The following is a 10,504-nucleotide window of genomic DNA, read 5'->3' on the forward strand; positions in this document are numbered from 1 at the left end:
ATAAAAAGTGACCTTTGCTGAGAATTAGGTAAGGAAAAGCTTGCTAAAAACATGAACTATTAATGAAGGACCCCCCCTCTCTCGACCTAGAATATAGAGATAATTTTCACGTTACAAACTCGTATAAATAAAAACAATAATTATAGGCATTCTTCAATTATAGTTCTGTTACTTTGTGAATAATAACAACCTTGTAAAATTATGCATATAAATATTGAATAATCAAAAATTCGTCAACATTTAACATTTAACATTAAAATAAAAACTTGCAGATTTTCTGATTTTTCTTGTTGAATCTTCAGGAATTTGTATTTCTCCAGGAGGAACTTTTTACATTTGTATTTCTTTAGGAGGAACTTTTTACATTTGTATGTATTTCTTCAGGAGGAACTTTTTTCATTTGTATTTCTTTAAGAGGAACTTTTTTCATTTGTATTTCTTTAAGAGGAACTTTTCTCATTTGTATTTCTTTAAGAGGAACTTTTTCATTTGTATTTCTTTAAGAGGAACTTTTTTCATTTGTATTTCTTTAAGAGGAACTTATTTCATTTGTATTTCTTTAAGAAGAACTTTTTCCCCCTTGCCATGTTGGACTTTTTAAATTTTAATGCCTCTAGTCCACACACGAGAAGTTTTGCCAGGAGTTGGTTCAGCACAAAGGAGTATGGAATATAAGGGAGATGGACACGACGCGGCCCGCCCTACCATATGATTATACATGCTGTGCAGACGGTATTTCATTTGAATAAGAAATAGCGCGTACATATATTCATGGAATAGGTTAAATTGTACATATACATTAAATAGGGGAAAATTAGACTGAATTATGCAAACAAATACATTTTTGGAATGCAAAATTATTAGCATTTTTTATAATATAAAAAATTGGTTTTATCTAATATGGTTATAGTTAAAAACCACATTTAAAAACTAGAATACGACCTTTTAAAACTCTTTTACAAAAGCTACAAAGCTGGGTGTTTTTCTTCTCCCTTATTTCCATACTCCTTGGTTAATCCGTTTCGGCGTTTATGAAAACACACCTTTTCGGCTTATTATTGAGTTACATTTTTAAAATGAGTAATGTTTGTCATTGACAATGATATATATATATACGCCATACATAAATTTTAGAAAAGGAAAAAAAAAGTATTAAGGATTTTGTACAGGTGAACACAATATGTTTATTGAATGAAAAACAGAGACTTTATAATTTAGAGTTCCCTTTCGTTGAAATGAATGGGTTTCGATGTTTTGGACATTTAATTCTGATTTTGTTTCCGTAGTTTGATGTTCTCCAAGCAGGGTCTTCTACTAGATTATTCCACAGGTTTACTCCCAGCTAAAATATCATATATTATGAACCCTTGAACTTGAACCGGTGCAAAGAGAGAAGTGTTTGAACTAAGTCTACTTAGTTCAAATATACTTCTACTTGTCATTAAATTTCCTCACTGATCGAATCCAACATAAAGGAACTAAACGCTCGTCACAAAGTTTCTAATCCCTATTTTTGTGCAACTTAATGTCGTAGACCTTTAATAGAATAATTTAAGGCTGAAATATCAAAAGTATACATTATCATGGTTGCAAAAATAGAGGGAATTGCAAATAAGAGTTTGTTGCGAGTTCTCAGTACATTTAATGATACAGCTGATACAGTTGCCTGATACAGCTGATACAGATGATACAGCTGATACAGTTGCCTTCCTTGATACAGCTGGTACAGTTGATACAACTGATACAGTTGATACAACTGATACAGTTGATACAACTGATACAGTTGATACAACTGATACAGTTGATACAACTGATACAGTACAGTTGATACAACTGATACAGTTGATACAACTGATACAGTTGATACAACTGATACAGTTGATACAACTGATACAGTTGATACAACTGATACAGCTAATACAGTTTTCTGATACGGCTGATACAACTTATATAGTGGATACAATTCCCTGATGCAGCTGATACAAATTTTACAGTCTCCTGATACAGCTGATACAACTGAAACAGTAGATACTGTTGCATAATACAATTGATACAGCTGATACAACTGTAGCAGTTGAAACAATTGTATAATACAACTGATACTGTTGACACAGCTGTTGCAGTTGATACAATTTTATGAAACTGATATAGTTGATACGGTTGATACAACTGATACAACTGATACAGTGGATACAGGTTATACAACTGATACAGTTGATACAGGTGATACAGTTGATACAGTTGATACAACTGATATAGTTAATACAGTTGATGCAACTGATACAACTGATACAACTGATACAACTGATACAACTGATACAGTGGATACAGGTTATACAACTGATACAGTTGATACAGTTCATATAGATTCAGCCTGCTTATAAACAGTCTCATCAATTTTTAAGACAGGGTTGACTTTAAAGTGTCGCAACACCCTGAGAGTAGATTTTACCGCTCTAACTCACTTATGCTTTTCTGTAGCCCTTTACATGTACATTTTAGCACTGTAAAGCACTTGTTGTTAGCTTTTGCTTTTTAGAAGATATAAGCAAAATTCTTAACAATTTAAGCTTGAGAGCGTGAGACTATCAAATCGCAGTGAGCTAGTTGATACAACAGATATAGTTAATACTGGTGATACAACTGATACAGTTGATACAGGTGATACAACTGATACAGATGATACAAATGATACAGGTGATACAACGGATACATATGATACAGTCTCCTGAACATCTATTAATTTTGAATTCATTTACTTGGTTTTGTGTTGCTTTATTATAATGCAGACAGTCTAAGGCAAACATATTCTGGGACACCTAAACAATAATGTTTTTTACTTTGGGACACCTCGGACACCTAAACAATAATGTTTTTTATTTTGGGACATTTTTTTTCTTTGGGACAACTAAATTATGATGTTTTTTACTTTTAAAATCTGGGGGACAGATTGCAAGTTTTAATCTCGTCACTTTTGTTTAAAAAAGGTGTGTGGAAAGTAAACTTTTTAAAAGTTTTATATTCTTCATAAATAAATTAATAACCCCTTCCCCTATCCCGTTTATGCAAATTGAGTTATAATAAACCAACCCTGTTTAGTAGATTAGTAGCGGCAGGAACATAGTCTATAATAAACCAACCCTGTTTAGTAGATTAGTAGCGGCAGGAACATATTCTACAGTAAAATCTGCTCTCTGAAACCTGTACAATAAGCATATAATATAGAGCATTGACAAATATAATCTTATATATTCTACTTATACAGGGTGTCACAATAAACATGGGAATTCAGAGACGACTTTTTATTTCGTCTTCAATCCATGCTAGAATATCTAATATCGAAAACGCCTGGTCTTGACATTTTCAAAATGTGGTCTACTATTTTTGTATCATTAAAATTGACAATTGGAAAATTTGTACAAAATTTTAATTTATTTAATAAATCAAACTTGACTTAACATCTAACATCTCTGTCAATTTTTAAGATACAAAAATGTGGACCACTTATAAAAAGCTCGTTTTTATACTTTCTTTGCGAAAATTTAAATATCAGAAATCAAAGACGCGGCTTTGAAGTCGTCTCTTAATTCCCATGTTTATGTATTTTTTGGAACCATTGAGCACAGACAAATATAATCTAATATATATATATTTATATATATATATTTATGTATACGTATATATCCTTTCTTTGGAACCATGGAACGTTGAGAATAAATCTGAGATAATTTAGATAATTTAGATAATTGTAAAGGTATTTATTTACTTTAATTAAAATGTTTTTAAATATGTTTACCTTGGGCTGTGTGCAATATTCTTCAAAACATTATTAAACGAATATACCAACCATCTAATAATAATATTTTCAATATTCTTCAAAACATGATTAAACGAATATACCAACCAGCTAATAATAATATTTTCAATACAAATCTAAAATGGATATTAATAAAATAAATATTACTTGAATCTATTGACTGTATTACTAGATAGACAACTGCAAAGAACTGATAAATATGTTGCACAATGTAAACTTCGATCTTTTAAAACCTGAAAAAGAAAAATTTAAATATAAAATTTTTAGTCCGACAAATCATGAAAATTGTTATTATAAATATCAAAGCCAAATAAATTAATCAAAATACTTAGCCTATGATGACGACAAGATACTCTTAAAGACAGCTGTTTGCCTTAAATGTAGTCTTAGAAAGGTATTGTAACAGTGGGCGAGTTTTGTTGATCTTTTACGATCAGCAATTCAAGGAAAGCTAGGGTTAAATGCGATCCTAGGATGGAGCAAAATCGAAGGAGGAGAGTTAGTTGAAGACCAGCTCCCTATTTGTTAGGTTCCCTTGAAGAATTCTCCTATTTGATGAAACTGATTTGATTCATAATATTTAGTTTGTATAAGTATCGTTCGATTTAGAGTTTGTATTTTTTGTATCTTTTGTATATAAATATATCGTAAGAAAAACCGACTCGTAGAATATTTGAGAAACTCAGTGCATTGCTTTATTGATTTTTATTCATATACAATAGTATCTTGATTAATTCAACAAAGAAAAAAATTAATGTTTCATCTGAACCAAAATATAGCAAAGAGACTAAATTAATATCCTATAGTCGTCTTTGAAATCTCATTGTTTGCGGGTATTCTTGTATAGTAATAAAATCTATTGATAATTCGTCCTAGAATTCATGTCAAGTAAATCGTCTGTTTTTATAGAGGGATAATCAGAAAACAATGGAATAGGAAAACGATATTATACCAATAATGAAGAGTATTTGATGTTGTTACAAATTAAATAGGTTTATATAATTAATAAATCACTAATTTAGTGATATGGGTCTGTTTACATAATACAATTGCTGTGTTACCTTATGCTTATTGGACTTTTAAAAGTTAAACTCGATTCTAAAAGTCTCCTTTTTCAGAGTTTTCTGGTCATCATTGTATTTTAAAAATACCAATAATTACTTGAACATACATTGCACTAAAATCTCATTTAGGTGAAAATAGGTTAGTTTTTTCTTGTTTAACCTGTAGCCTCGAGAAATCTGGATTCCCGACTAGGACGACAATTGTTCTCGGCATTAAGGAGAGAATTTCTAGTCCTAACTCTAGATTTCTTCTGAAGTAATATAAAATCAATAAGAAAAAAAAATTTTTAAAAGCACTTTTCATCTTTCATTTGAAAAAATAACTATAGAACTTGAATTGATGGAAACATTTTTTTATTTGCAGAAGGGATCAGTCAGTCACAACTCACAGCTGAATACCACTGAAAAACATGATTTTCACTTTAAAGGTGGGGGGGGGGGGGTTCAAGTCCATCATAGCCCACACTGTATAGTTTTATAAGTAAAGTTAATTCAAAATTGTTTTATTTTTCCTGTATGAATATGCTGAGGCCACATTATCTAACCTCAAAGACAAGTTACTACACATTCATATTAAACTGCTTATTAAAGGTGTAAAAAGAAAATATTTAAATTTTTTTCTTCAATTTTTTGGAAGATTTCATGCTACTCAATTCAGAGCTTTATAATTTTTGTTCCATGCAACACAACTCTTATTTTGATTTTTCATGAGCCTTTAAATTTGTGCAATATTTGGCTTTTCAAAAATGTGTGCACTGTGCATTCAAATAATTTCCAGTAACTTTTCAGTCTCCGTTTATATACGATGAGTGGCATATCCGGCTCACAAGTCACAACGATACCCTTATAAACCCCTGTCTTATAAAAATGCAGATATCTACATATAATCTGTTATTTGAAAACTGTTTGTTTTTATTTGTGGGTTATATACTATATTAGTGAAAGATAAAATTGATCATATAAATGTTAAAAGGAATCGCTGAATAATGAATACGCCTCTTTAAATGGAATTTTTGTGAAACGAGTTTTCGAAAAATATGAAAAATATGCAATGATGAAAAAATTGTGTTGTTGTTTTCTAAAATGTGTAATTGTTTTCTTAAAATGTGCAATTGTTTTCTAAAATTGTGTGATTGTTTTCTAAAAATGTGTAATTGTTTTCTAATAATGTGTAATTGTTTTCTTAAAATGTGTAATTGTTTTCTAAAAATGTGTGATTGTTTTCTAACAATGTGTAATTGTTTTCTAAAAATGTGTAATTGTTTTCTAAAAATGTGTTATTGTTTTCTAAAAATGTGTAATTGTTTTCTTAAAATGTGTAATTGTTTTGTAATAATGTGCAATTGTTTTCTTAAAATATGTAATTTTTTCTAAAAATGTGTAATTGTTTTCCTGTAAATATTCCCTGACAGGATCCAGAGCAAATATCATTGGAACCAATATATACCGTCACAATCTTCCACTTCCACTCCCAACCAGGGATATCTCTAGGATATATACAGGTTAAATCAGAGATATCTCTAGGATAAATACAGGTTAAACCAGGGATATCTCTAGGATATACAGGTTAAACCAGGGATATCTCTAGGATATATACAGGTTTACCAGGGATATCTCTAGGATATACAGGTTAAACTAGGGATATCTCTAGGATATACAGGTTAAACCAGGGATATCTCTAGGATATACAGGTTAAACTAGGGATATCTCTAGGATATACAGGTTAAACCAGGGATATCTCTAGGATATACAGGTTAAACCAGGGATATCTCTAGGATATACAGGTTAAACCAGGGTTATCTCTAGAAAATATACAGGTTAAACCAGGGATATCTCTAGGATAAATGCAGGTTAAACCAGGGATATCTCTAGGATATACAGGTTAAACCAGGGATATCTCTAGTAGGAAATATACAGGTTTACCAGGGATATCTCTAGGATATATACAGTTAAACCAGGGATATTTCTGGGAAATTCAGGCTAAAAGTTAAAAAATTTCAAAGGGAGGGTTCGAAAAAAAAGAATAAAGTAAAAAAAAAAAAATTTAATAATGAATCGATCGTTGATATTTTCATTAATACCCGAATTTTCTGTAAACTAAATTTCATTTTCTCAGTGAGAACCAAAATTTCAGTAAAAACCTGTCAAATCTCTCTATAGCAAGAGTCCTACACAAGTTAAACTCCTTCGGATTAAGGTTTAAACTCAGGTATCTTCGTAGAAACCAGTGCTAAGGATCCGGATCTGGATCCGTTGGATCCGCATCATTTTGGCTTCATGGATCCGGTTCCGTGTATGTGTTTTGCTCTCAAAACATAAATCACAGTTAATAACTAAAAAATGATCCAGATCCGGATCCGCAACAAAATTGAATAGATCCTAAGCACTGAAAGAAACAACGGATTGAAATAAAAGTATTTTGCATTAAAGGGAGTGACCGGATTCATTTTAGACATATGAAACTTTTTTATATGTCTCAAATGAATCCAAAAGAAGTTTTCCACAACACTGCATACTCAGTTCAACTACCTTATATAGCCTTTAAATACAAAAAAAAATTATTGCATGCATCAGTAAACCATGAGTTAAGAAAGTAGACTAAATTAACAATGACACAATTCAAAAATAATTAAAAAAAATGGAACAAACATTTACACAATTTTATCTACAAGAACTCTAGCTTGCTCTGGGATAGCGGAGGAGAATGCTCCGCTCACTGCTACATTTAATCCTAGATCAAACCCAGGTAGGATCCCATCAGATTCTCCGCTACCTCCGATCAATCTGAGGAAAAAAAATATATTTGTCAACTTTTAAAATAACACAGATTATTAAAGGAATTGAATCTTTCCCACAAACAGAGATTTTCTAATATCATACCTTTGATCATAATGTCGCAGACCTTAGATATTTCAAATAATGAATTCTGTTATCAAATTATCTAAATTTGAAATATCAAATGTTTACACTATCAGGTTAATAAGATATATGAATTAGAAAATTTAAGCTTTTGGCAAAGACTCATTTCCTTTGTATCAAATTTCATATATCTATATATATATATATAAAGTAGTAATCTCTGTTTGTCTGTCTGTTTGGGTGTCGGATCAAATCTCATGAGCCCCTGGGCCGATTTAATATTTTTTAGTTTGGTTTGAAAATGATTAAGATCTCTTAGTCTTAAATATTTTCAAAAAATGTATAAAAGAACTGATTACTTGTCACAAACATTAATTTATAAATCCTTTCAACTTTACAATAGAAGAAGAATACTATATATTGAGAGTGAGAAGTAATCAGTTTCTTTATTGTCTCCTTCTAATAAAGTATACCTGGGATTAAATTGGCGAAGAATATTGGCAAAAGTAGGATTTGCGGCAAAGTTTGCATCAACTCCAGTAGCGTAGGATACTCCAGGATACTCATTCATATAATCTCATCAGTTTTATAACATTTACAGTGCTAGTTTTTCCCAAGTGTTCTGAGGTTACGATCAAATGTCGTCTTTGAGATTATGTTATCGGAATAATATCTTTAATTTGCTTGTTCCTGCCATCCGGACTGCATCTCTCCCCCATTTAAAAAAAACCAACACACATGAATGTGACCTCTACTCTTTAGATTGCTTTCGGAACAAAAGTGAGAACCTGATTGTAAATGCTATAAACCTAGAAGACTGTTAGACCTGGCAGCAAAGGCAGCTGTATCTGAATCCCCGAGAGCTCCAATTATATCTATGTCACTAGGCCTCAAATACGACGAATTGCATGTCTTTAGGATTATTGATTTATTGATTTATACAAAAAATTGACCTGCTTAAAAAATTGACTAACAGTTTCTGAATTTAAACATTCTTAAAAATAATATTTAAGATATTTTTGCGCATTTATTCATATTTCCTTTCACCTTACTAAATTAACATTCTTGGGCTTTACTTTTGATCTTTCCGCCTAAATATTAATTAATAACTTATCATTTTATTTATATATGTATATATATGTATCAATTAATATTTGAAAATTAATAAAAAATGAACCAGTTGCTTACAATACTATAAAAATAAAATATTGTTTTTGATTTGTAATTGGAAAGTTTTAGACTTTTTATAAATGTATTGAAAAAGAGAACCTTGCAAGGAAATCTAACTGGTAGAAGATAGTCTGTGTTCACAAACCCAAACCAAGAGAAGAGAAAACAAAACAAAATCTCTAAGAAAATATTTAAGAAGTCGTTGAAGCAGTAAGCCTAAAATGTAGAACGAAGTTACCAGAAAAATGCACAAAGAAGTTACCAAAAAATGCATAAAGAAGTTACCAAAAAATGTATAAAGAAGTTACCAGAAATTGCATAAAGAAGTTACTAGAAAATGCATATAGAAGTTACTAGAAAATGCATATAGAAGTTACTAGAAAATGCATATAGAAGTTACTAGAAAAATGTATAAAGAATTTACTAGAAAATGCATAAAGAAGTTACTAGAAAATGCATATAGAAGTTACTAGAAAATGCATATAGAAGTTACTAGAAAAATACATAAAGAAGTTACCAGAAATTGCATTAAGAAGTTACTAGAAAAACCCATAAAGAAGTTACCAGAAATTGCTAAAACAAGTTACCAGAAATTGCATAAAGAAGTTACCAGAAAATGGATGAAGAAGTTACCAGAACAATACGGAATAAATTGTCATCTTCGTTCTTTCTTTTAATTTAAAATGTCTTTGTTATTTTCAATTTTGAAATAATAACAACAGATATCAAAATGTTCAGAAATATGACTTATACAAAACAAAATCTTCAACGACATTTTATAATATAAAGAAATAAAGAATACAGCAATGATTCCACTGTTTTCTGGATTCCTCTGTAATTACCTGTGTGTTTTCTCATATCAATGCTTAACTTTAAAATCTGAAATAAATCTTTAAACCAATCAACAATTTTAACGTATGTTTCAAATATTTTAGTAAAGAATTTTTCCGAAAAAAAATGAATGAACTTCGCAAAATCTATCTCGTGACGCCTCTGGTCTTCTTTTGACGCATTTTCCTTGAAACTAAACTCTTTTTGTTTAAACTCAAATTTCAACCGAAAATTTTTTTTAAATTTCCCTCCTTAAAATATGCAGGGTTACCCACAAAGGAAGAGACTTAAGAGACGCCTGTCCGGAATTCAGGCAAATTTTTTTTCTGACAATCTTGATTCTCTTGAAACTTGTTGTTTTCTGACAATCTTGATTGTCTTGAAACTTGTTGTTTTCTGACAATCTTGATTCCCTTGAAACTTGTTGTTTTCTGACAATCTTGATTCTCTTGAAACTTGTTGTTTTCTGACAATCTTGATTCTCTTGAAACTTGTTGTTTTCTTTGCTAAAAATAAGGCTATATTTTAGGCAACAGAACAAAGTCAACCAATAGATCGCTAAATTAATAATTCTTAGGTCGCCATTGAAGTGTAACCCCTGTAGTTCCCTATCACGTTAAACTTGCTTCTTTCGTTGCCAACCCTATTAATATACAATTGAAAACGGATGTACGGCATGAAATCAAATAAAAGTTTTAAATAAATTTATATATAGAGTCACCACTCATGCTTTGTGTTCAGCCCTGCATGTAAAGAATATTAG

General features: G+C 30.5%; 2 protein-coding genes across 3 annotated transcripts; both read right to left on the reverse strand.

Annotated features, from left to right (window-relative positions):
- Positions 1 to 553: 553 nt before the first annotated feature.
- Positions 554 to 5,304, reverse strand: LOC111696870 (phospholipase B1, membrane-associated). Of its 2 annotated transcripts, XM_023466625.1 has the most exons (6): positions 5,042 to 5,304; positions 3,965 to 4,050; positions 3,797 to 3,850; positions 3,141 to 3,201; positions 2,760 to 2,819; positions 554 to 1,342 (listed from the first exon to the last, which is right to left on the reverse strand). In XM_023466625.1, exons 1-6 carry the CDS (start codon positions 5,183 to 5,185, stop codon positions 1,208 to 1,210), a joined length of 540 nt encoding a protein of 179 aa, XP_023322393.1. In that variant the 5' UTR covers positions 5,186 to 5,304; the 3' UTR covers positions 554 to 1,207. The 2 variants fall into 2 exon arrangements, with proteins under 2 accessions (XP_023322393.1, XP_023322392.1); XM_023466624.1 differs by lacking the exon at positions 554 to 1,342 and having other exon boundaries at positions 2,457 to 2,819.
- An 877-nt stretch (positions 5,305 to 6,181) lies between these two features.
- On the reverse strand, positions 6,182 to 9,785 carry LOC111696872 (phospholipase B1, membrane-associated). The gene is made up of 7 exons (XM_023466626.1): positions 9,753 to 9,785; positions 9,010 to 9,089; positions 8,788 to 8,831; positions 8,550 to 8,629; positions 8,214 to 8,316; positions 7,537 to 7,665; positions 6,182 to 6,368 (listed from the first exon to the last, which is right to left on the reverse strand). Exons 1-7 carry the CDS (start codon positions 9,766 to 9,768, stop codon positions 6,233 to 6,235), a joined length of 588 nt encoding a protein of 195 aa, XP_023322394.1. The 5' UTR covers positions 9,769 to 9,785; the 3' UTR covers positions 6,182 to 6,232.
- Between the last annotated feature and the right edge of the window lie 719 nt (positions 9,786 to 10,504).

This window comes from Eurytemora carolleeae, unplaced genomic scaffold (assembly GCF_000591075.1).
Source record: "Eurytemora carolleeae unplaced genomic scaffold, Eaff_2.0 scaffold249, whole genome shotgun sequence".
Classification (NCBI taxonomy): domain Eukaryota; kingdom Metazoa; phylum Arthropoda; class Copepoda; order Calanoida; family Temoridae; genus Eurytemora; species Eurytemora carolleeae.

Bases quoted from the DNA above. Each gene is read 5' to 3' on its own strand.
- LOC111696872 (XM_023466626.1), bottom strand. The intron at 8,630-8,787 runs GTGAAAGGAAAT...GTCGTATTTGAG, and splicing joins AAGAATGTTAATTTAGTAAG to GCCTAGTGACATAGATATAA. The intron at 8,317-8,549 runs GTTTATAGCATT...AAAACTGATGAG, and splicing joins CAGGTCTAACAGTCTTCTAG to ATTATATGAATGAGTATCCT.
- LOC111696870 (XM_023466624.1), bottom strand. From the start codon at position 5,185: ATGAAAAGTGCTTTTAAAAATTTTTTTTTCTTATTGATTTTATATTAC. The intron at 3,851-3,964 runs GTAATATTTATT...TATTATTATTAG, and splicing joins AATACAGTCAATAGATTCAA to ATGGTTGGTATATTCGTTTA. The intron at 2,820-3,140 runs GTTGGTTTATTA...ATTATTGTTTAG, and splicing joins CTACTAATCTACTAAACAGG to GTGTCCCAGAATATGTTTGC.